General features: G+C 42.0%; 1 protein-coding gene across 1 annotated transcript in view; it reads left to right on the top strand.

The window, feature by feature from the left end:
• The window catches only part of ZMAT4 (zinc finger matrin-type 4), a 313,481-nt gene that overhangs the window by 204,743 nt on the left and 81,911 nt on the right, over window positions 1-26,827 (top strand). Inside the window, exons 5-6 of the mRNA XM_061592776.1 lie at window positions 507-515; window positions 5,707-5,925. Coding sequence (XP_061448760.1) covers window positions 507-515; window positions 5,707-5,925 — 228 coding nt within the window. The remainder of the gene's footprint in view (window positions 1-506; window positions 516-5,706; window positions 5,926-26,827) is intronic.

The following is a 26,827-nucleotide window of genomic DNA, read 5'->3' on the forward strand; positions in this document are numbered from 1 at the left end:
GTCATATGTAAAAAAATACATCTACTAAAGTGTGCATACAAATGCATGTATTAGTAAAAACAGCATGCAAAATGCATTGTATTAGGGAAAATTGCATACTAAAATATATATATTAGGAAAAAATTACAATAAAATCCTGATGAATTTTCACATGGATTTAAAAAAAAATAAAAACTGCACAAACTAATGTGGAAATGTGGAGAAGTGAATTTAAGATTAGAAAAACAAGAAACCAAGAGAAACCAAAACTGACAGATTTGCCCATCCTAGAGGTGATAGCCACTTGTTGAAATGGCTTTAAATGACGATCAGGCAAATCCAGTGAAAGGGATAGTTCTACTCCCATGGCATTATCCATGAGGGCTTTATAGAACCTCCATGCTCAGTGGCAGTATAGTTCAGGAAGGGCAGTAGCTCTGTGCTTTGCATGCAGGAGGTCTGAGGTTCAGTTCCCAGCATCTCCGGGTGAGACTGGGGAAGACTTCCTGTTCTGAAATCCTGGAGAGCTGCTCCCAGTCTGTGTAGCAAATACGGAACTAGATGGACCAATGGTGTAAGGTAGCTTCCTGGGTCCCTCCGCTATAAAGCATTAACTCATAGGATGAATATCATGGGTGTTAAATAACATCATTAAAACGTAATAAAATTATAACATCATAACATACAGAACAAGGCCCCATCTGCACTATAGAGTTGAAGCAGTATTGTACGACTTCAACAGTCATGGCTTCCCTCTAAGAATCCTAGGAACTAGAGTTTATAAAGGGTACAGGGAGTTGTTCCCCTCTTCCCCTCACAGAGCTACAGTTCCAGAGTTCCCTGGGAAGAGGGATTGGTTGTTAAACAACTCTGGGAGTTGTAGCTCTGGGAATTGCAGGGGGAATAAGGGTCTCCTAACAACACCCTTAGCAAACTACAGTTCCCAGGATTCTTTGGGGGAAGTCATGACTGTCTAAAGTAGTATCATACTGTTTCAATGTATGGGGCAGATGTGACCCAAATCACCAACAATGAATCAAATTCACTCTCTAAAAATGCTTGATGAAGCAAAAAAGTTTTTAGCAAGCGATGAAATAATCAAAACTGGAAGTGCCTGTTTGATTTCACTAGGAAGAGTATTCCAAAATCCTGCTGCCATGCCACTGCAGACATTAGTTCATGTAGAAAATAAGGTTGGTATTCAAGTAGGTTTTACTCACAGCAGACCCATGGAAATTAAAGGTCCTAACTAAAATCATGTCCATCAGTTTCAAGATGTAGTTGAATCCCACACTAAATGAAGATGAGATATCTGCGGAACAGCCAGGAGGGCTTCTCCAAATGAACTGGTGTATAAGGAATAAGGCAGTCCTTTGGGTGACTTAATTTAATTGTAAGGATTTATCTCCTGAAAGGTGGGATATAAATAATTGCAATCAATAAATAATAAACCATGCAGACAACGTCTGGAGCAAAATGCACACAATCATGCAGCAACCAGGCTCATCACATCATTCTCTCCCCCCCCCCATCTTTGAGTTAGAGAAGCCATACAGATCCAGTCTCCTCCATGCAACCAGATCCTGGAGGCTATCTGGGGGATAGAAGGGAGGGGGCTCACCATGCTGTTTAAGGCTGCTCCTCCCTGGAACATGCTTCTACCACCATGCTGTTTAAGTGCTGCTCACGGCTGGATGTGTGACCAAGAGTTCAGATCCAAGACAAACAGTAGGATGATTTTATTAATTAGTATTTCCTTTCTCCTTCCCCTCCTCCTCCTCCTCTTTGTAGATCTACCATAGCAACAACAGTTCTGCAACAAATCAACAAGGTCATTGCTCTGTAGGGAAGTTGAGTACTAAGGGATAAAGTTAGGTAATTGGAAGGGAAGAGCAAATGATGCCACAGAGAAGAAAGTGTTCCCATCATTTCACTGCTAAATACTCCAAGGACCTCATTTTCCTAATGAGTGCTGGTCTCACCAGTAGGACAGATCATTCCTCTCTTCCTTGTTGCTTCATGGATTGAGGCTTTGGAAATAATAATAATTGGATGGAGAGTGTGGGGAAACCTGTCATCCAAAGTCCCTTAAAATATGTGTGTTTTCTTTTTCTTTTGGAAGGAAGATATGAGTATGGTTACACATTATTCTGTTGGACATCAATCCTCATCAGCCCAAGCCACTATGGCCAATGTTCTTAGATGGTGGGAGCCATAGTCCAACAACATCTAGAGGGTCACAGATTCCCAACTCCCGTCCTAGAGGAAAGAAGGATTCCATTTCCTTGTGAAGCCATGATTCTGCATGTTGAATATGTTGCTGCGTCCCCCCCCCAAACTCCAAGACGCAGTGGAGTCAAATGATCAAGGTTCCATCACCTTGACATTCTCTTTAGGTGCAATCTCATTGAAGTTCAGACAGAATGCCTTCTTTGATGTATCAGAGTCAAGCTGAAAATGCACCCGTTTGAATCTTCTCCCAAGAAAGGTGTTTGTTGAGAACATCAACTACATGGGTGTTAGACACTGTAACTTAAGTCATATTTGATGGAAGCTGATTGGCCAGATCATGTACCTGTTCATAGTCAGTTTCAGATTTATCAGGGACCTCGTGAGTTTGAGAACCAGGAACTTTGTGGGCTGAAGGTGCTACTAAGCCTCAGTGAACTACCTATACAGTAGGGCCCCGCTTCCCAGTGCTTCACTTCCTGGCATTCCGCTAATGCGGTGGCTTTCATTCCCGGTTTTAAAGCGATTTTGCTGCTTTTGCGGCATTTTGCTTCGTTTTTGCACAACGCGCCCCATTATACTCAATGGGGTTCCGCTTTACGGCGATTTCCATTTTACTGCGGGGGTCCAGAACGGAACCTGCCGTATAAGCAGGGCCTGCCTGTACTATGCTATTGTGGGATTGTGGGTTGGGCTAGATCAGGGTGGGGAATCTCAGGCCCAGGGACCAGATGTGGCCCTCTAAGCCTCTCGATCTGGCCCTCAAGACTTTTCCCAGGCCACATGTCCTCTCCCCAGGCCACACCCCTCACTGGCCTTGCTTTGCACCTTCTTTCAGTGTTTTTGCCCGGGTGGAATGTGCCCTCAAACTCTGATAATGCCTTTTCCTTGCCTGAATGGAAGATCCAGGTGTGTGTAAAAACTAGCCCACTGCACAAAGGCAAAATTTTACATTTGTCATTCTGCCCACTCTTGCCTCTCGCCCCACCCACTTCTGGCATGAGACCCCTGGAAGGTTACCCAGAAGGGAATGCAGCTCTTGGCCTGGAAAGGTTTCCCTGCCCTGGAGGATATGCTGTATCAAGCTAATGAAGCTTCCTCCTTCAGGAAGAAAGGCTGGGTATACATTTAATCCAGCCATCAATAATAACCACTCGCAGAGATTGCTTTAAAAGGGGGTGATGCAAATTTTTGGAGGAGGAAAGATCAATGAGTGGCTTTGTGTAGCCTCCAGGGTCAGAGCCAACAGACCTGTGAGTAACAGCTGTGGGGAGCAACAGAGTGAGTGTGTGTGTGTGTGTCAGAGAGAGGGAGGGAGGGAGGGAGGGAGAGCTCTTACCTTCATGTCTTTCTACTGAGCTGCTCTGATTTTTATTTATTTATTTATTTTGGCCAGGATGGTGGATGAAATGGCCTTTGTTCTGATCTAGCAGGGCGTTTCCTCTATTGTCATCTGAAGCTATGTGCTCAGGCCTCAGAACGGCTCTGTAGCTTTGGGGGGGGGAAGGGGACACTACCTGCTGGACCTGTGCTTCACCCCTCCTCCATGGTTTTTTGGGGTGGAAATTGTCTCCTTTTTAATTTGTGGCATAACAGACAATGACAACCTCCATTTAAAGAATGATTGCTTGTTTTAAGAACCGAAACAATTTAAGAATAGGAGCCTTTGAACAATTCCATGCAAGTGCACAACAAAAGCTTCATCTGGAAGAGCCCCCCAAAGTCTGTTCACTCAAGAGTTTTCCTAACTGAGGCTGGATTTTTCATGATCAACTTCAGCCTGTAATTACTTAAGTGATCCTGAAAAAAACAACAGGCTGTATAGTAGAATTAAATATTAGAATTTTGTATTTTGAGCTAGAGTTAGACTCCACCCCTTCGACTTTCCTTTGCTCTGCTTTTCACGTTCAGTTTCAGTCATGTCCTCTACCCAGCCAGCAATAAAGAAGCATGTTTGTTTGCCTGCAGTAAGAAGGAGGAGTTTATTCTGCAGTTATTATAATGAGTGGAGCAGGATTGGGGGCTTATTGCTAAAGGGTGAACTAAGAGAGATAACCAGTGGTGGTAGTTGTCCAGGGTCTCAGGGGGTCTTAGAACCCTTACTTTTTGGGGAGCAGGGTCATTATGTCTCCAGCATCCTATGAGCAATTCAACATGAAAGGGGAGTGTGTTAGCCACTGAGAAGAGTCTTAACATGCTTCATTGTCCTTTCCTGCTGATTGTAGCCAATCAGAGTGAAAGGAGGTGAGTCAGTCACTGACAAGACACTTTTCAGTAGTTAACATTCTCCTTTTTCATGCTTATTGGCTCCTAGGGACTAGGGTTGCCAGCTTCAGGGCCTGAGACTGATCCTGTATCTTTAGGAGAAGAGAAAGTCAGCCAAGTGCAGATGTTCTTGCAAAACTGTAATGGGAAAAACCACAAGGTGGAATTCTCCCTTCCCCCTGCACAACTTTTAAAGATACAGAAGTCCCCTTGGAGGCCGGGCCTGGCAACCAAGAGGAAGCATGTTAGAAGACTCTTCTCAGTGGCTAACACACTCCCCTTTCATGCTAATTGGCTTGTAGGATGCTGGAGACATAGGGACCCTGCTGAGATCCTGCTCCCAAAAAAGTAAGGGGTCTAACCCCCCCGAGACCCCGGATGACTACACCCCTAACGTTCTAGAGGAGAGCCCTCTATTGAAGGGCTGTCCAGTCCAAGGCTACATCTGCTCTATTCATTTTAAACCCTATGATACTGCTTTAACAATCATGGCTTCCCCCATGCCACCCCCAAAATCCTAGGAACAGTAGTTTGTGAAGGGTGCTGAGAGTTATTAGGAGACCCTTGTTCCACTCGCAAAGCTACAGATCCCAGTGTTCTTTGAGAAGTTGGATTGATTGTTAAACCACTCTGAGGACTGTAGCTCGGTGAGGAGAGTAGGGGTCTCCTAACAACTCTCGGCACATTTAAAGGACAGTTCTCAGGATTCTTTGGAGGAAGCCATGACTGGTTAAGATGGTATCATAGTGCTTTAAATGTATGGCGCTTGTGGAGCCTTACATATTCCCTGTGCTAGACCTCTGTTCTTGGAAGCCTGTCCCAAGTTCTGATAGCACAGAAGTAGGGTTGGAAGAATGTGATAATTTCCATTTCAAATTTTTCAAATCTTAAATGCGGTTCTCCACATTTCTGGAGCAATTTGCAATTTCTGAAAAACAAACTCGACATGAAAATTCTTCAGCGTTTTAGTGTGAATTTCTCCCAATACGCCTGTTTTGGATGCACTTTTGATCAATGTACATATTTTGATCAATGTACAAATGTAAAATTTGCAAGCAATTTTACAGGGAAGTCCAAATTTTGAAGGATGGCTGTGTTTCCATTCTCATATTGTCTTAGAAAGTGCAAAGTTCACCTTTAAACGTGAACTGAGTCAAATCTCTCCCCCGTCCCTGGGCAGAAACCTTTGTGACTGGCTGCATAAGCATCGTTCCTTCTTGCTTTCTCCTGCAGAGGCCAACCTAAAGCAGCCGCACGTGGACAGCTCCCCAGTGGTGTCTGTGCCCCACCAGAGAAGAGACTCCGACAGGTACTGCCAGCTGTGCGCAGCTTGGTTTAATAACCCGATGATGGCACAGCAACACTATGATGGGAAAAAGCACAAAAAGAATGCAGCCAGGGCTGATTTACTAGAGCAACTAGGGAAGACGCTGGATCTGGGAGAATTAAGAGGTAAGTGCCTTTGGTGCTCCATCGATGTAGAAACCCTGGAAAAGGAAGAGAGGGTTGCATTCTCTATGTGCTCTACCCATTCCTGAAATGGTCCATGTGGCATGCCATGGTTATGGCTGCAGCGTTTTTCATCACACCTGTTGGGAGCTCTGCCTCAAGGCAGCTGATGGTGCAGGGTCTCTTGCTGGGGATCCGGTGTGGGGGAGCAGGTCTTCTGCCTGATAGGATCTTTCTCCCACTTATGCACTATTTGTATTAAGGAAAGGTTGTGACTCAGTGGTAGAGAACAGGCAGAGCTGGAAGAAACCTCTGCCTGAAACCTGGAAAGCCAGTGAATGTAGTATGGGAAACCCTTTGCCCTCTAGATGTTGCCAAATGACAACTCCTATAATCCCTGGCCATTGGTTATGTTTGCTATGACTTCTGGGAGTTGTAGTTCAGCAACATCAGGAGCACCATAGGTTCCCCACTGCTGGTGTAGAGAAAACTGAACTAGATGGGTTGACTCAGGTTATGGCAGCTTCCTATGTTCCCAATGATTGGGAAAGAGCTGCTGTAGCTCAGTAGCAGAGCACCTGCTCTGCATGTAGAAGGCCTCGGGTTCAGTCTTTGACATATCCAGATAGGACTTGAATAGATGTAGGTTCATTCATTTCAGTGGGTCTGCTCTGAACAGAACTTAGTTGGATACAACCCTGTGTTCCTGTATGCTATTTATAACTTAAATGCTGTAGATCTGCCAACGAGAGAGCCAGGTGCTAAAGGTCTGGGCTATCCTATTTTAGGACAAGTGGAGACAAAAGAAAATGGCTCTTTCTATGGAATCCCAGCATGTGAGGTCCCCAGAGAGAAGGCCCTTCCCACTTTTGGCAAGGACCATTCCTGAAGATTACAGGCACCCACCCAACCCCTTCCTTCTCTACTAAATTCTCCATTAATTATGCAAAATCTTGACATAACACACATCTTAGGGTTGGGAAAACATACCTTCATAAGAAATCAGGGAGACCACATCAAGAGCTTTTCCTTTCCTTTTCTTTATGCCTTGAACTTCCTCCAGTCAAGTACTATTAGCTAGAAACCCATCAAATGTGGAATGTTTTATCCATTTATGACTCACCAAAGGGATCTGAAAATGGAAGGCTTTCCTAGAGCTATGTTATATATAGTTTTTTAATGTGCTGTGTTTTCCCCCCACCTGGACTCCACAAAATGCAGGTTGAGTTTATAGATAAATCACATATTATTAAATCCTCCTTTAATGGGAAGCGTCTTTCCCTTGGGAACGATCACATGCCACAAGTGTTCTGCAGAATGTATTAAAAACACAGAGATGAAGGGATTCTCCTCTCCTCTGCTCCAAGGCAGCAGATTTTGCTACAGAACCCCTCACAGTAAGATAGTTTGTGAGATGGAAATAGGCAATTGTCTTTATTTGCAAAGCCTCCCGCCTCGGGTTGAGTTTCGTTTTATGTCTTATTTCAGCAAAACAAACAGTCCTGATTATAGGCCTAAAAGGTAAAGGTGTCCCCACACTTGTAGTGCGAGTCGTTTCTGACTCTTAGGGTGACGTCTTACTAGGCAGACCGTATATATGGGGTGGGATTGCCAGTTCCTTCCCTGGCCTTTCTTTACCCCCCAGCATATGCCGGGTACTCATTTTACTGACCACGGATGGATGGAAGGCTGAGTGGACCTCGACCCCTTTTACCAGAGATTTGACTTCCTCCTTCTGTTGGAATCAAACTCCAGCTGTGAGCAGAGCTTTGGCTGTGTTACCGCTGCTTACCACTCTGCGCCATGGAGGGCCTGATTATAGGCCTAATGGGCCTTATTCTTCAGTGCCCTCTAGTGCAAAACACCTGCAACTGCAGCATGAAGTGGCCTCCGTGGCTTCGTTCCTATATATTAGGGGAGCTCCCAATGGTTTAAGATAATATTGCCCATGGTGTTAATCCTCCCTTTAGCTGCACAGATAGTTGGCAAGGGAGTCTTGATCTCCTGCCCAGCACATCCACATTAAGTTCCTTGAATGATCAAGTATAATCTGTTCATAACCACAACCACCTAGTGGTGGCTGGTGGCTTCATGCCAGTGGGGCAGTGGAATCCACTCTGGGTTTTAGTCTGAATTTTCAAGGAGTTGTTGAACATGTTGCAAAGGTGCAGCTCCTCAAGAATTCAGATTAAACCTGGAGCAGAGTCCACTGCCCCACTGACATTGGGGCCACCAGCTACCACTGTAACCAGGTGGTCAACATCTACCCTCATCAACTTGTGTCCCATGATGACTAATCATGATTAGACAAAAGCAACAGACCTCTAAATAGCAGGTGACAGGGCCAGTCAGCAGGAAATGGGAATGTTGCCTGGGTGCTCCACTTTTTTACATTTCATTATGTCCCACCACATGGCCCCAAAAGAGCTTACCAAAGCAGCCAGTGAGATACACACAATCAAGAAAATGGCCAGTAAGCTACAATCAGAGCTTGGAAAAGTTACTTTTTTGAACTACAACTCCCATCAGCCCAGTCCAGTGGCCATGATGGCTGGGGCTGATGGGAGTTGTAGTTTAAAAAAAAAACTTTTCCAAGCCCTGGCTACAATAGCAACAGGAGCAAATACAATCACCTTACAAGTATAACTATTAGGGATGGGCAAGAATTTCTATTCAGATTCACATTTCAAGCTGAATTTATCAAATTCACACTTTCCGAAACAATATGAGAACAGAAACACAGCTGTCCTTCAAAATTCACACTTATTCAAATTTTGCAATGCAGTTCACCAACCAATGTTTACAAAAATGCATACGTTAGGGGAAAGTGTGCATAAAAAAGAATATATGAGTGAAAATGGGCACTTGTCTGCATAACTGTAGAGCTCAACTATTATATAGGCAGATACACAGACTGTACACTTGCTACATGTGAATAACTATACGAGTGTGTACAGCTCAACTATACGGTACACAGATTGTACAATTGTTGAACATAGCATGTAAATACTCCTTTTTATGGATCAGATGACTCTTTCGCTAGGCTTTTGAATAGATTAACTTCTTGCCACTGGTATTCTTCAACCTAGTAATTCAAGTCACACAAATCAGGTCCCAGCCAGGAGAGTCTTCATCAGAGGATTCCTCATTAGAGGAAGACCAAAAGGGTCCGGTTTTGGACCTAGCCCTGGCTCAGGCTCCATCTGAGGGTGAGGGGCCAAGATCCTGTGATGAGGCCCAGGATGGGCCATCTGCACCCAGGGCACGTTCAACCTCTGACATTGAGGCTGAACAGCCTCTGAGCCCAAGGGAGAGGAGTTGCCTCTGATGACAGCTGGAGACCTGGCTCATCCACAAGAGTACCTGTCTATAGGCCCAGAGTCCTCTGGAGTAAAGGTCTGGCTGCAGGTGATCAATGGGAGTCGGCTGAGGTTTGGAGTGTGGTTCAGAAGCTCCAGCATAAAAGCCCAAGGGCTAAGGCTGCTGGGACAATGTCTATACACCAGCTCTGTACCTGACTCATCTAATGATTGCCTGTGGACCCTGGACCTGTCTCTTGCCTTGCCCCTGGCCTGAGTTGCTTACTGATGGCTTGGTTTCTGACCCCAGATTGCCTGGACCTTGATTCTTGCCTGACCCCCTTGGACTCTGGACTCTGACTTTGGACTGACCCTGGATACTGCCCCTGTGCTGCCCTCACTTTTGTTTCTGTTTGGGAGTCTCTCGCCTCCTTAGGAAACCCAGTGAGCTTGGGAAGCCCACTATCTGAGAACGGGTGGATAAGGCCTTTTGTGTGTGTGGCAAGCAAGAAATAGTTTGGCAGTTTTGAATGAAACTGGCAAAGGAGATAGATCTTGATATTGCAGCTGAAGTCAAGAAAAAGCCTTGAGAATGGGAAAGGGGAGGAAACGGTCCATGGGCATGCTATTTGCTTTTGGGAGAACTGATGTTGCTTTTAAGGCTAGGACTGTCTACTGGGTTATACATAAACAGATTTATTTATCGTTATACATAAACACATTGCAAATAACTTTAAGCTTCCAGTGTTCTTTCCTAAGAAAGAAAATTACTCTCTCTTTTTTTAAAGCAAACCCTGATAGTTCTTACTAGTCTAAAGCTGCCCTGAGCCTCCTCTGGATAAATTCCAGACAGAATTGTCTTGCTTATGCTCCTCTGGGTCATGCTATTCCCATTATTTATAGTTTAATTGGTCTTCTTTAGATTGAAATCAGGATTTCTTCTGAAAAGGCAGTGTTTGTTTTTTAAAGCAACATTTTTGGTTGGATGCACAAGAGGCCTGGTGGACACCACCAGTGATTTGTTATTCTCCCAGGCGCCTGGCAGGCTCCTGGAATTTCAAATGATCCCTCCTCATTTTTGCATGCCAAAAGTTTAACATGACACTTCAGCAGGATGACATATGATCCAGGGTCCCCACCACAACAGGCCATTATTTCAGTTCCATATGGACAGCCATTTATTCAGTGACTGTTGGGCTCACTAAGGACTCAGCAGGGCAGGGGGCTGCTCAGTAACTTTATGCCTTCAGTAGTATGGCTGTCAATGTATATGCAGGCTGGGTTGCAACAAAATGTTTGTACAGCTGTTTCTCCCTTTCCCCCTTATTTAGCTTCTCAGTAGGGTTAGAAGAGAACTTTCAGTATGCATTTTTAAGAAATAGCACTGAATCAAAGTGAAAGGGTTAATGATGAGTGCTGAAAATCTCTGCAGCTGGGAGGACTTGCACATTTCCAGGGAAGAGGAAATGCATGACCCCCTCCAAGAGAAAATTTGCAGATTTGCATGACATTTGCATATGCTTAGATTATTACATTATTCATTAATTTATGAACCACCATTTACATGGGCCTCGTGGTATACAAGCATACCATAAGAACAGCTAAAACAGTCAAAACAGAAAAGAAAACAAGAGCAGATAAATTTAAAAATAAAATAGGGTAGACACCCTTGACAGAGACCTTTTCATCCTGCTGGGAAATGTTTTCAATTGTTTCTGGAAACTGCAGAGAGTGGGTGCCTGTCACATCCCAGCAGGGATGCTGTTCCATACAACAGGGGCAGCCACACTGAAAGCTATGCTCTGAGTTCCTGTGTGGAGGGGCCTTCTAATATTTTTGGGACCCTAAGGAGAAACTCTCCTGCAGAACACAGTGACTTGCTAGGTTTATAAGGGATAAGGCAAGTCTTATAGATGCACATTTAGAATTACAATAATTTACAGGGAAATACAATGCAACTCCCAATAACAGGGTACAAGCCTGTGACCAGGTGAGCTGTGGGCCTGCTCAATCTGTTGTCCAGGAATTCAAAGCTGTAATTCCCAGTGTGGTTTAACAATCAATCCCTCTTCCCAGGGAACTCTGGGAATTACGGCTCTGTGAGGGGAAGAGGCATCCCCTAACAACTCTCAGCATCCTTAACAAACTGCAGTTCCCAGGATTCTTTGGGAATTAATATGATTTTTAAAGTGGTATCATAATGTTTTAAATGTATAGTGCAGATGTGGCCTTGGACTGGACAGCTCTTCAATAGAGGACACTCTAGAAAGTTAGACACATAGCTATCCTCTGTTCTTTATGGACAAAACCTAAGGTAAGGAATTTCAGCTCACTCCTAGTTCAAATCAAATCAAATCAAATTTTATTATACGGTCATAGACCCATTATACAATTGATTAGATCAACACTTTAAAAACAAATATTACAAAATCATCAGCAAAATGATGTTAAAATTTATTAAGTACTATTTTTACGTATATTCTGGGCTACTACTAGAAACTGGGCAACTGATTCAGTAACACTCTTGTCCGAGTTGGACAAAAGATAGTTTGTTAGCCACTTTAAGGACCTACCTGGGAAAGCTTCGATACGTGGTACATTAAATCTAGTACAAGGATTCTTGTATAGATCACAAATAAGAAGAACATGATCAATTGTTTCAATCTCTCCCTTATTACAAATACAAAAACATTTCTCATATGGGATTCTTTGAAAACGGCCTTCTAAGAGCGCCGAGGGGAGGCAGTTAAATCTAGCCCTAGCAAACAAATGGCGGAAACTCGGGATGGTCAGATTTTCTAGGTAAGTTGCAGATTTAGGGAATAGGAAGCTTATTCCAAAATGGGGAGAAGAACAAGTTTTACAAGCAGAGGCCATTGAATATTGGAGGGCTATGTCCTTAACACGCTGGCCTATGATATGGTTAGCCAAGTCATAACTCATAGAGGAAAACAAGTCTAATGATAAACCGAGCAACTTAAATTTCTCAATGAAAGTTTTGGACCAAGTACTAGAGAATGGATCATTCCAAATTAAGTGTAAATAACCTGAAGAATGGTTGGCATAAGCAATTTTGGTCCAATATTTAAACGCACATAACCATGCAGTACACTCAATCGGGTTTAATCCCGTTTCCAGTCGAAGACCAGCTGCCGAGGCACATCGAGGCATTCTAAATATGGAACGCAGAAAGAATGAGAGCGTCGATTCCACCTTGGCATTGAAATCAGAAACCCATATTGGGATACCGTATAGAAGTTGGGGTAGGATTTTAGATTTAAAGATTTGAAGGGCCACTGGGCTATATTGGCCACCCTGGGTAAAGAAAAACTGGAGAAGGGCCTTAGCCGTATTATAAGCAGTTTGAACTGCAATTTTAATATGTTGGGACCAAGAGAGAGAAGCGCAAAACAAGATCCCTAGATACCTAAACTGTTTGACCTGATCAATCTTTTGGCCGTTTATTACCCAAGGGTGTGTCACAGAGTGGCAAGAAAAAAACATAATTTTTGTCTTGTTAAAGTTAATGGTGAGCCAATTTTTATCACAGTATGACATAAAAGCTCACAAAAGGCGTTTTAGTCCCACTTTCGAAAAGGACATCAATACAGCGTCATCTGCGTATAGTAATAATGGGCACTTTACGTCGACGAGTTTAGGGGGGTGGAAGGAGTCATCCGAGCAACATTTACTTAGATCGTTTAGAAAGAGGTTGAAGAGAGCAGGGGCAAGGATACAATCCTGCCAGACCCCTTTAGTGGCTAGAATGGCGTTTGTCAGACTGCCATCCATGCCACAACGTACCCTAAGGGTTGTGGACTGGTATAGGCATCCAATCAAAAATAAGAGTCTTGTATCTATTGATGACTGAGATAGTTTAGCCCATAGAAGTTCTCTGGGGATGAAATCAAAGGCAGTCCTGAGGTCAATAAAGGCCACATATAAACCGTTGCCAAAATTGCCTGTATACTTCTCCGCCAGGTGTCTCAGCACCAGGCAGTGATCAATAGTGGATCTGCCCTTCCTAAAACCGGCCTGCTCGCGTCCTAGAATATTCTCCTCTTCGATCCAGAAATTCAGTCTTGTATTTAGAATACCTGCGTAAATTTTCCCTACTACAGACAAGAGAATGATAGGCCTATAATTAGTAGGGTCGTTTCTATCACCTTTTTTATATACGGGAATGACTACCGCTTCCAACCATGTTTGTGGAAACTTGCCCGTTTGATTAATCAATGTAAAAAGGTTGGCCAGCATAGGTGCCCACCAATCTATGCGTGCTATCAGCAGCTCGGGTGGGACAAGGTCAATCCCCGGAGCCTTATTAGTTTTTAGGGATTTGATCAGTGCAGCCACCTCTGTCTGCACAATACTGGCAGCGTACTTATGTCTACTGTGGATATCCTATATGAAGGATAATCAGGCGTATTGGCGAACATAACAGAAAAGTATTGTTCCCATATGGCTGGTGAGATGTTGCACTGGGAGGTGGAGGAAGAGCCCAAGTCTCCTGTTACCAAGGACCAAAAGAGCTTGGAATTGTTATTTAGAGAGGCATTTCTTAGAATCTTCCAGTTCTCATGGATAGCTCGTCACTTTTTTGTAGCGATCAGTGCTTTATATTTCCTTTTCACAAGGTAATATTTGGATGGCAATGTGCTTGCATTGTCTTTCCTATATCTTTTATATAGTGCTCTCAGTTGATTTTTTGTCTCGTAACATTCCCTGTCATACCAGCAAGCAGTTTTAGATCTGAGTGCTCGTGCTGAAAGGGATGATGGTCTCAGAGCTGATGTCAAAGCAGATATCAAGATAGAGTAGGCATGAAGGCCTGTCGAGATTATTTTGGCATCAGCCATCTGGGCTCCGAGGTTTGTTATGAAGGGGGAGTCTGAATACCTGATCACCTTTTTTGCAAGCACCTCTGACCAAAAAGGTCTCTTATAAAAAGTATCATCTGGCTGGGAGCCATATAAGGGATTTATTTCAAGATGCACTGCCTCAGAACTTCGCAGGGTAAAGGTTAAAGGTAGATGGTCACTTTCTGACCTATCCCCAACAGAAAAATTGGTAATTAGATCAAGAAGAGATGGAGAAATAAGCACATAATCCACCACACTACTTCCTTGTCTGGAGATGTAAGTGAATTCTGCAATTTTGTCAGTTTTTGTGTGGCCGTTGAGAATCAATAAATTTAAACGGGCCACAAGTAGAACCAAACAGATACCCGCATAATTAACATTTACATCCTTAGAGATTCTATCATAGCTAAAGATAAGATTATCTATATCTATTCCATCCCATAGTTTGGATAAAAAAGGGCACTATTATTCGGGCCGATTCAAGCATTAAAATCACCTACCACAATTGGGTATGCCCGAGGATATAAGGCTTCCATTTCAACTAGCATTTTTTCCAGATTTTCCCAGTAGTGCACAGTATCACGCTTATTAGTTGTGGGTGGAATGTAAACGTTAATTAAAAGAAAAGAGAAGGATTTGAACTCGATTAGAGCCTCAATTGCAATACTTCCACATGATGGGAGCTCTTTAATGTTCACTTTTAAAGAAGTGGAAACCAAGATTGCCAAGCCCGCCCTTGGTATACCTTTCCCCGTTGAGGGTTGGGCTATAAGATCTATAACCGTAAAGCCATTAACATAGATTTTTTGCCTAGACCAGGTTTCCTGTACACACACAATATCATGTGTCTGCAGAAATTCACAAAACCCAGGATAATTTAATTTAGATGCCCATCCCGCAATGTTCCATGTTAGGAGGTTAATCCGATCTAATTTAGTGACCGCTTGACCCCAAGCTGGCTCAGAACGCTCTTCTATCTCCCCTGAGAAGCACCTGATGAAAAAATCATTAACAGATAAAGATTGTCAGTTGCATTCTGTGATCTGGTTTAGCACGCCATTTTTGTCCAGGAATATAGCACCAGATCTTTCCGGGAGGATTCTCGGGAACACCTCCAAGGTATCTGCATCGGGATAACCGTTTTGGGTATGACCCAATTCTTCTGGTCCTAAGAATCTAGATCTTTCCCAGTCGAGGCCTGCCATTAGTGGTTTATGGAGGGCATTAGAAAAAGTGGTTTTTGAGGGAATCTGTCCAAGATCAGAGTTATTTGTTGAACAATAAGTGCAAGACCTTGGCAGACAATCCGTAGAATTTGCCAAAGAATTGGGCGAATTCTGATGGAGAGTATTTTCCTTGGAGGCTGGCCTTTCCAATATTTGTTCCTGGGCCTTAGACAAGGTGTTCGTCTCATCTTTAGGGCAAATTGCCAGGGATAGAGTGGTTCTTAGCGACGTCAGACGGTCAAGAATCTCTCTCTGAGATCTTTTGGGTAGAGAATGGTACGAGTTTATAAGTTCCAGCTCTTCTGGAGTGGGGGCAAAAGTTAAAGAAGGCGATATAGGCAAACAAGAGTGTGATTCCCGGGGCGCCGAGTATCTGGAAAACAAAGGTTCTGCCAAGCATCTAGGAGAATTCCATGACTTTTTTCTTTTTAATTTGTGCTTCAAGGTTTTACTAAAAAGTTGAATGGGTTTCTGATTGATAAATAGTTTACTTATAGGTAAACCTGCATGGAAAAAATTATCTTTCTCCGCATAAATCCACATTAAAGAGGTCCGAGACTCAAACGTTACCACTGCTCTTGCATTCAGATAGTTGTAAAATAAATAGACAATGCCTTTAATATCTTGTATCAGTCCACATACTGGGGCAATAGCTCTCATCACCTCCTGTAAGTGCATTTTATGTTGGTGAAAAGAGAGCAAGCCATTTGGTTTTGGAAAGTTGGAAAACACCAGTTTGCAGCAACTTAAACTGAGGTCCCATTTTAGTTGATTGATTGGGAGAGGGGAATAGCATACCTCTTCCTGCATTAGTGGGTCAAAGTTGAAGACGTGTTGCCATGGATCTTGGATATTATATCCAGAAGACGAGTGCTCTGTTTGGTCTCGTGGTGCATCTCTTGAAGATGAAGGTGGGAGATTGGGCCCAGTGGGTGGTTGAGATGGTAAGATATCAGGCTCAGAATGATCAATGAAATGACAGGCCATTGTAGATCTAGATGTAAGCTTAGTTTGAACCACCGGCTGAGTAGGGGCCTGGGGAGATGCTTCTAAAATATTTAAAAGTTTTTTTAAATTCATTTTCCTGTAGTGTGTTGAGATGTTTTTCTTCCTCTTTTTCCCAAAAGTCCCCAAGTTTGTTGACTTCTTCTGGGCCTTCGCTCTTCTCTTCCGCTTCCCAGTTTTACTCTTGGAAGTTTCCTGTATTATTTTTGGAGAAGGGGAAGCTATGTTACATGTTGACAAGGTCTGAGTACCAACATGGATTCCCTCGCATCCTGATTTCCAGGGAGCTGATTTATGGAGTTCTGCTATAAGGGTCAGAAGGGAGTAGCATTCTGATAGAAAATGTTTGATTAGTACAAGCTCATTTGTCAGCAGCTGTAAAGATGGTTCCCATTTATAAAGATGTACATTGTCTTCTTCTTTTCTTTTCTTTTTTTTTGGTGTAGATCATTATTATTATTATTATTTATTTATTACTGTCATAGACCCGAGCTGGTTATATACAATTTAAATATACAGGTAAGTACATTTAACAGTAATAGAATTAAAAGTAAAACAAGATAGAAATAAGCCAAAGTTCAGTTTTAAGCTAATAGGCAAAATTCTTCGTCTAGCAATTTGTCAAGAACAGAGAATTAAAATAAGTCATTAAATCAAGAGTGCATAATTCGAACCTGGTTTTTATGTATGGATTGTGATACATAGAGAAATTTGGCAACTAGTTCTGTTAGAGTTTTGTCTTTATCGGACAAAAGAAAGTGAACAATCCATTCTGGTGTTCTATCAGAAAAGGTAGAAATGGATGGTAGAATTAATTTAACTCTTGGAACATTGTATATCTCACAGTTAAGTAGGACATGTTCCAGGGTTTCAGGTAAATTCTGATTACAAATACAGTAGCGTCTTTCTAGCGGGATACCTTGATAATGACCCGTTAAGAGAGCTGATGGTAGACAGTTGAATCTGGCACGAGAGAACAGAAATCTATAGTGTGAGGAGGTTAACTCTTCTAGATATATTGCTGAAGACGGAAAACGGAAACTTAAATTAAAGTGCATTGGGGAGCACGATGTGTGGGCCTTTGAGATTAGATATTGTTGGTCAATATCCTTTAATCGTTGGATGATGGTAGACTTAGCCATCGCTAGGTTCCAAGATGATAATAGTTCAAGAGACAGGCCTAGGTATTTTAGCTTCCCACTAAAGGTTTTGGTCCATGTACTTTCGAAAGGATCTTTCCAAATTAGGTGCAAGAGCCCTAAATGGGGCTCAGAATAAGCTATTTTAAGCCAAAACCTATAGGCCTGTATCCAGGCTGTACATTCTATTGAGGAGATTCCGGCCTCTAGGCGAAGGCCAGCAGGAGAGGCACATTTTGGAAGTCCAAAAATAGAACGGAGGAAGCTTGAGAGTAATGTTTCTATTTTATTGTGGAAATTTAAAATCCAAATTGGGATACCATATAACAATTGTGAGAGGATTTTGGTTTAAAAAATTGTTAGTGCAGCGGGAATAAAACGGCCACCTTTGGTATGAAAAAATCTGATTGTAACTCTAATGGTGTTATAAGCAGCTTGTATTGCAGCCCGGATATGGGAGGTCCAGGAAAGTGTAGAGCAAAATATAATTCCAAGGTATTTATACTTTTTGACCTGTTCAAACATTTTGTCCTTTATTTTCCATTGTGTATTCGGTCTCTTTTTGGAGAAAACCATTACCTTAGATTTGTTAAAGTTAATAGAGAGATAATTTTTTTCACAATAATTTATAAAAATTTGAAGGAGGCGCTTGAGACCGATTTCGGAAAAAGACATCAGTACCGTGTCGTCTGCATAGAGAAGCATGGGGCAACTCACTCCTGCTATTTTAGGAGAATGCAGGTTTTCATTATGGCATTCATTACTTAAATCATTGAGGAAGAGATTGAATAAAGAGGGAGCCAAAACACAGCCTTGGTGAACCCCTATGTTTACAGGAATAGATTTAGTTAGATTTCCGTTTATTCCATATCTCACCCTTAATGAAGTACAATTATATAGTTGTCTTATCAGGAGTAGCAGTCTTTTATCCATTGAGGTCGCATTTAATTTTGCCCAAAGTAGATCTCTTGGGACTGAGTCAAAGGCCATCCTAAGGTCCATGTAAGCAACATTTAGGCCCCTATTTGTGCCATGCATGTATTTTTCTGCCAAAAAGCTTAAGATTAGGCAGTGGTCAATGGTAGATCTATTTTTGCAAAAACCTGCTTGTTCTCTGCCTAAAATGTGTTCCTCTTCTAACCAGGATTGAAGTCTTACATTTAAAAGGCTGGCATATACCTTGCCCACAACAGAAAGGAGACTAATGGGTCTATAATTTGCAGGATCATCCCTGTCCCCTTTTTTGTATATTGGTATAATCACTGCTTCAAGCCAATTTGATGGAATTTTTCCTGTCGAATTTATTTGTGTAAAAAGGGATGTAAGTAATGGGGCCCACCACTGAATATTTTTTATTAACATTTCTGGGAGGATTGCATCAATTCCCGGGGCTTTTCCTTTTTTAAGATTATTGATCAAAAGGACTATTTCATCTTGTTCGACCGGAGGCCAATCTGGTAAAGTACAAATGTCCACTAGGAAAGTAGAACTGTGGGACTTGTTTTTATAATTTGAAAACTGTGTAGAAAAGTGGTGCTCCCATAATTCAGGAGAAATATTACATTGTGAGGGCGCATTTGATCCTAGAGTCATTATTTAACGACGCATTTATTAGCGCCTTCCAATTATCCTGTTGTGCCAGTCTCTTTTTAAGAGTGATTACCCTTTTATAATTTCTTTTTGCGGAGTAGTATTCAGGAGGGAGTGTCTTACCATCTGCCTCTCTGTAGATGTAATATATTCCTCTTAAAATCTGCTTGGCATCTTTACACTCTTTATCAAACCAACTGGGGTATTTTACAGAGATTGGTTGGCACAGTTGATTAGACAACTTCAAAAGATTTTCTAGGGCTAAGGATAATGAAGAATAATCTATTAAACTTTCTGAGATTGTATTTGATTCCATTATACGGTTCCTTAGTGTAGAAGCTTGTGAGGAGACTAGGAATCTCTCAATTTTATTGCTAGTACTGGGATTCCAATATGCTCTCCTATAATATATTGGAGAAGCTAGATTTTCTCTAGGAGATTTTGCAAGGGGATCATGCTTGTCAGTTAAAGAAAGATTGAGTAATAGGGGGAGGTGATCGCTTTCTAGCCTATCCCCCACTGGAAAGTTGTTAATGTATGGTAATAAAGTAGGAGGTGTCAGCATGTAATCGACCACACTACTTCCGCGCCCGGAAATAAAAGTATATTCTGCAAAATTATCTACCCCCTCATTTCCGTTAAGTATCTCAAGGTTTAGTCGCGCTGCCAGTTGAGTTAAACATATCCCAGCATAATTAATCTTCTGATCCTTGGAACTTCTGTTATATTGTGGCTTTAGATCATCATTGTCAATGTCGCCCCATAAGGGGGATAAGGCCAGAATATCATTGTTTGGACCTATTCTTGCATTCATATCTCCCATGATTAATAAATGGGCCTTTGGATATTTTTGTTCTAAATTTATGATATAGTTTTCCAAATAGTTCCAAATAGAGGTAGTGGTATTCTTAAGAGTGGAGGGTGGAATGTATATATTTATTATTACGATCGATAGGGTATTTGTCTCTAATAGGGCTGCTATTGCAAAATCATCGCAGGAGTTTAATTTTGTAATTTTAACATCTAATTTAGAAGAGATCAAGATTGCTAATCCAGCCTTAGCTCTACCTCTGGTTAGTGCTGGTTTAGCCGATAATTCTACAGTCTCAAAGCTATGCAGGGCTATGTTGTTTAAGCACCAAGTTTCTTGGATGCATATTACATCTAGCGATCTCAGAAATTCTACACATTCTGGGCAATTTAGTTTGGATACCCAGCCAGCAACATTCCAAGAAACAATTTTAAGTTGATTAAATTTCTTATTCCCATTTATTTCCCTCTCATAAAGGGGGAGCTCACCCTCTGAGGTTAAGTTAAAGTTGGTTTCTTTAATAGAGGGCAGAGTCAGGGTTTTAGGTGGTAGGAAAAGAGTTTGTCAGTCTAACTCAGAATTTTCGTGTACTATTATCTCACAACTTGAGCTGGGTATACATACATTTGAATAGTGTGGGGATACATTTGATACAGTTTTTGAAAATGGAGGCAAGCCACTGGGAGGAGATCCCAGTTCGAAATCCTCCAAAAAACCAGAGCCTGTCCTTTTGTTCCTAAGATTTGTTAAAAGATTCTGCAGTTTGTTAATTACCATAGTCTGTTCGAGATCGGTGAACGTGTGAAAACAGTTTGTTAATTCCTCCTCACCCTCGCATGAAAAGTCAAAAGTTTTTTCTTGGTCCATCTTAATGGTTTCTATATTAACAGGTAATATGGTCGACTCAGTAGAAGGGACAGAGAGCAGAGAGGAACTTACCGTGTCTAATGTGATAAGGTCAGCAGAAGTAAAGTTCAATAATTCAAGGCTTGATTCTTCTTGTATTAAGGAGGTTGGATAGGATTTCTCGTTCGTTGAAATGGAAAGCCCTACTGACGAGGAGATGATATTTTGGTGAAGTAGACTGAGAGAGGGGATCTGATTTGGATATGAGGCCAAAGTTCCAAGATTTAGAGGTATAGTTTCCTCTGTCAGAGGGAAATCCCCATTTTCATTTTGTAAAGGAGAGTTTATCGATGGCGTTTTTCTTTTAATGAGTAGAGGTAAGGGTTTTGCTAAATTTGTAAAATGCCTTTGAACAATTATTCCTCGGGAGCTAAAAAAAGGTTTATTTGCAATTATTCGGGCAGTAACATCAGAAGATACTAGAGTTAATAAAATAGATGTATTCATAGACGAATTATACAAGTTCTCCACATTCAGTATATCGCTAGGCCAGAGCACTTTCAGACCTAGCGACTGGAGGGCGTTGCAGATTCTTTGTTTCCTTTTAGTTTCATTTTCTTTGATTCTGGGGATTGGCAGGTTCAGTATAACAAGTTTATTGGGACTGTGTTTCAGGAGCCAGTGTTCCGATTTTGTCCCTGGGCGGAGATTTTTGTCCTTTATGGAGTAATTCTCGCTTTTATCCTTCAAGTTGAAAGCAGGGGGCATAACTGACATATTCAAACAAGTCGTATATTCGAGCAGAGTTTCCGTTTGAGTTGCGCAGGATATTCTCCCTGGTTCAGGGATCTGTAATTCTGGCGGAGAGATAGTCATTTTCGTCATTTGTAGTTCTGTTTGCTGGTCCTTAATGATTCGGTGAAGTCGATTAAAAAGTTTCTGGAAATTTAGCAGCTCACTTCTTGAAGATTTATAATTTTTAGTACATCTTAATTTTTTCCTTTTAAGTACCGAACGGGGGTTCTTGTTCTTTGAAGTCTTCGTCATGGTTGTTAAATTGTGAGAATTCAAGAGGCTGTGTAAAAAGGGGTGGAGTTTAACCAGTTCTTCCGTTTGAGATTTTAATAGCCCAACTGCTTCATCTAAAAGGGCTTTGATGTTCTTGGTTTCCTTGGCAGCAATTGCCAATTGTAGCTGTAGACACTTTTGGCCTGTTAGCAAGAGTTTTTAGCCTAATTGCTCGATTTCTTTATTATCTATGGTCTCTGTGGGGCGAGCTGAAGAATGGTGAGGATGTGTAAAAGACAGGTTCTGATTATCAAGGACTGCAATAAAATAATCAAGAGTGGCACTTGAAGTTGATTGTAATGGTCTATCCACAGAGGGAGCAGGAGTCAGCAGCAACGCAAGCTCGGAGGTCTGCGCCGAGTTGGAAGGTAGGATCTGATCAAGTGGGGACTCCATGATTGTTTCATGCTCCAAACTTTGAAGTTCCTCCGCGTTTTCAGTCATAGTGATTTCTTTGTTGGCTGTTTCCAGTCCGGGGCAGTGATATTCCTTTAGGGGTATGTTGAAAGGTTTCCCTGCTGTACATAGTTCTTTATTTTTTGTTTTGTCCTCTTGACTTAGTAAAAAAAAGTTTGTGATTTTGAGTTGGGAGTCCCTTTTTCCAGACATATCAGGAGTCTTTTGAGAGCTTTGATCTTGTTCATAACACCTTTTCCGTGTTTGAACCATTTAAGGGACTTGTAAAATGCACTCACGATTCCAGCCAAAAGCAGTTTGTTCTTAGTGGGCTCCGTCTTCAGAGGTCTCAGATGGCTTGGGGCCTGTTGTCAGTCATTAATTAGCGGGGGAAGAGGAGATGATGTCTCAGATCACACAAAAAAGGTTATTTTCCGAGTCTCTGGTAATATATAGTTAATAAAGGATCTCGGCTGAGACATAGTAGTTTACTAACCTTCAAATGGAGGCTTTAAAATGATAAAGGATACTAAGAAGCGGAGCTCTGCGTTTAGTGTCTAACTAAACCGCCATCTTTGGTTACCTTCTTCTTTTCTACTCACTTGGTTTTGTGTAGGAGAGGTAAATCCAGTGCTTATCTAATTACTAGGCCTGGGTGGGGTAAAAGTTGGTAAGGAGCCTTCAGGGAGTTGGCACGAATCTAAGGCAGTCACATCTCGGTCAGGTGAGGGGAAAGCATCTTTAATCTCACTGTTCTGTGGAAAGGCAGATAGAATAGGAGTGGAACCGTTCCTTAGCCCAGGCAAGGTTCTTGGCAAAGACATTTGTGAGTTTTCTGCTTGGGCGATTTCTGTAGCTAAGTCCACTCCCTGAAAAGGTCTGTCATATAAATACAGGTCATTTTTGGTGTAATTCACGGACAGATCTAGGCAAGGAGATTCATAATTTGTTATTTCTGTGTTATTACGTTCCACAAGAGAACTATCAACCTTATAGTCCCTTTTCTTAGGGAAATATGAAGAGATTTTTGCTTGTGTCTGCTTTTTCAATCTCGAAGGAGTGATGCCTGTAAGAATAGTTACACCCAGGGCCTTAGTTGCTTGTCGTGAAAGCACCATGACAACTGATAAAAAGTTCAGTCTGTGGTGGGTATTAGCAATCTGCCAACTGCTAATATGTTATAAGAATGCCGCTACAATTGAACAGGTTGAGATACGCAGTTTGAGATGGACAGTTTAAACAAGTTGTTAAGTTGCACCCTCTGGCTCACTGTTTGTGGTAAAGCAGACTTTAACTCAAAGAAATGGAGGAGGGGATTCTTACCAGCCCGGCATCTTTGTTAATTATGTCCTTGTACCAGTCGTAATTCACTCCTAATGGGATTCAGTAAAAGCTGCAAGCTGTAGGAGTTGTTTTGATTTATTTCTGTCCGACTGTAGTTGAGTCAAAGCTTACCAAATGAGGAAAAAAGTGGAGAGCTATTCAAGGCTGAAATCTTACACTGGAAATCTTACACCGGAAGTCGTCACTCCTAGTTGCTTCTCTGCAGGACGATTTTTAAAAAAGGCAAAACCTGGAAATGAATAAGTAAACATTGTCTTGAAGTACATAATTTTCCATGCTCATTTCTAACCGAAATATACAAGAAGCACATGGCAACATCCCAGACAATCAAATGTGTTGCTTGATCATGAGAAAGGAAAAGACTTTCAGATGGTTCAGCAAAGCACCACCACATCTTTCCAATTACATCTTTCCAATTACATTCCAGCCCAGATAGCTCTACTGAATCTTTCCCAGAGGTTTTCAGACCTGCCAAATCAATTTCTTCATAATCTCTTGCTTCAGTAGCCAGAAGATCTAAAGAACAACAGAAAAAAACACCCTAATTCTACCAATTGACAGCCTTTTCCACCTGCTGACAAGCTTCAAAGCTTTGCAACATTTTCTCCCAGAGCAATACAAGGAAATTTGTTTTTGTTTTCCCTAATGAGTTGCTTCACTTGAGCAATGTTTACGGGCCTGGTTCTATTTAATTTTATATGAAACAACCTCTAGGGGTTTGATGAGACCATCATCTTCAGAAATTGTCATCCCTTCAAAATCTTAACCTTTGGGGGTTTGTCAGTTTAATCACCTAATGATACCATTTCATACCCAACCCCGTCCTCAGGCAGGATGATGGTGGAGGGGTCAGTTTCCTTGTGATGAGAGAGCTCCTGGAGGCTTACGGTGGGTTTTTTGTGTGGGAGGGGGTATCTATTTATTTATAGATATACACTGTTGTGCAATAAAGAAACATACCAACAGACAGGCGGACAGTGAGACCAGCATTTGTTCCTCCATAAGCAGACAGCATGCATGCCCACAAAGCTACGTCTTGACAAACCATTTTTAAAAATTCAAGGTGCCCCCAAACTGTTGGTATTTTGCAGGAGAGATTCGAGCCCATACCATTAATCACAGTGGAATTAACTGTGTAGGTCTGCACAATTAAAGTGGATGAAGACTGCTGTTTAATTGCAGGGGTGTGCAGCAACATGCCATTGATGCATTAATAGTGCATTTGAAGCAGATTAATATGGGACCATCCACACATCATTCCGCTTTAGCAGTTGTTCTTCTCTAATGCTTCTACTTTATTGAATCCACATTTTTAACTTTGCCCATTCCATTGGTCATATTCCTACTAACTCTGATCCACCCTGTCTTTTCCCCTGTGAGCACAAGTAATGGTGTGCCATTCTGAGGTTATGATACCAGGCCACCACACTTTAATTTGTATGTTTAAGCTGCTGTTGCTGTGCTAAGCCATGCTCATTTGCAGAGGAAACAGGAATGCCGGTATGCAGCATCAACAGGGGGGAGGAGCACAACAGTTCAAGCTTCTCTCTCTTCCCCTCCCCCATGCTTAAGTTATTTGTCCTATGATGCCACGCCACCATACTGTCATTTTTATATTTCAAGTTTTTATGAATAAGTTGTTTTTTCCTGAATTGTGGAACTCATGGACATACAATGAAACTGAATGTTGAAAGATTCAGGACAGACAAAAAAAAAAGAACTTCACAAAGCGCATATTTTAACTGCAGAATTCACTTCCACAGGAGGCAGCGATGGTCACCAACTTGGATGTTTTTAAAAGAGGATTAGACAAATACATGGAATGGCTACTAGCCATGATGGCTGTGCTCTGCCTCCAAGGTCTGAGGCAGTATGTTTCTGAATACCTGTTGCTGGAAACTGCAGATGGGGAGAATGCTGTTGTGCTCAGATACTGCTTGCGGTCTTCCCATGAACATCTGGTTGGCCACTGTGAGAACAGGATGCTGGACTAGATGGGCCACTGGCCTGATCCAATGGGCTCTCCTTATGTTCGTATGTTCAAGCTGTGGTTGCGGTGCTAAACCTTTGCTCGGTCCCATGAAAAAAACATGCGAATGCTGGCATCCAGCATCATCAGAAAGTGTTTACAGCTACATCACAAAATAAATTTAATTCACCATGTTGCTAGGGCACCCTAACACTATAGCACAACAAAAACAGGACCAAAACACACAGAGACACAATGTTTGTGGTATGAAAAGTTATGGGATTTCAGCAGAAAACTATGGGCCATGCACCAATTGCTAATGACCATGCCAAATCTTTTGCAGTACTGAATACAGGAGCATGTATAACTACCCTGATACCATCAGGAGCACAAATCATAATGAATGTACCATAAAAAGGATGGCTGGAGGGGCCTTAAAGCACTTTGTTGTCCTAGTGCAACAAATCCACTTAAAAAAAAAAAAACCCAACAATCTTTTTGCGATTAGGAAAGTGATGGGGTACGTGCACTGAAAAGTGTGGGGTTAATAAGCAAATCTGGATGACTGCTCAGTAAAGACCAGGTACAGTCTACCCTCCAAATAAGCAAACCAGGATGAATGCTCAATCATCAGATCCTCTGGAGGAGCCCTTGGATTTCTGTTTCCTGGAAATATTCCAATTGCCAAATTGTTTCTTTCAGGCATGATCCCAAATGGTGGGTGTCTTTAAGTTTGTCACTTCTTTTTTTAATTGGCCGTCATCTGTATCTATAAGTGCAGTGGAGGCTGGGCCATTAGGCTGAATGGGGCACTGCCCCACCAACCCCAGTCTACCCTCAGCCAGTCCCCCACCTGCCTGCTTTCTTACTTGCCACCCGTCCAGTAAGTGGCACTGACTGCCACCTTCCTCCTTCTCAGATTTAGCACTGCTGCCCTTGTAGAACTCAGCAGGAAGGACAATATGGCCAAAACTACCATTAGTTGACTCTGTCTGTGATTGGCTCTCTCTCTCTCTCTCTCTCTCTCTCTCTCTCTCTCTCTGTGTGTGTGTGTGTGTGTGTGTCCTCCATTGTGTATACAAGGTCTCTGGGTCATAATAGCTACATTCCTAAATGGTGATCTTAAATCTAGAAGAACTTTGGTGCAACTTTATCCAAGAACTTTCTGGTACAGAAAACAGTGCCTTTATACATCCCTCCATGAAATACCTCAAGATTTCTTTTTTGCTTTGTGATTTCATCAGTGTGCATATTGTGGCACATTGGTAGCCTATGAAAGTGGGGAATTGAAAGAGAAGCAAATTGGAACACTGCATCTAACTTCACCAATGTGTCAATTCCAAAATTAGT

Source organism: Rhineura floridana, chromosome 12, assembly GCF_030035675.1.
Source record: "Rhineura floridana isolate rRhiFlo1 chromosome 12, rRhiFlo1.hap2, whole genome shotgun sequence".
NCBI classification, from domain to species: Eukaryota; Metazoa; Chordata; class Lepidosauria; order Squamata; family Rhineuridae; genus Rhineura; species Rhineura floridana.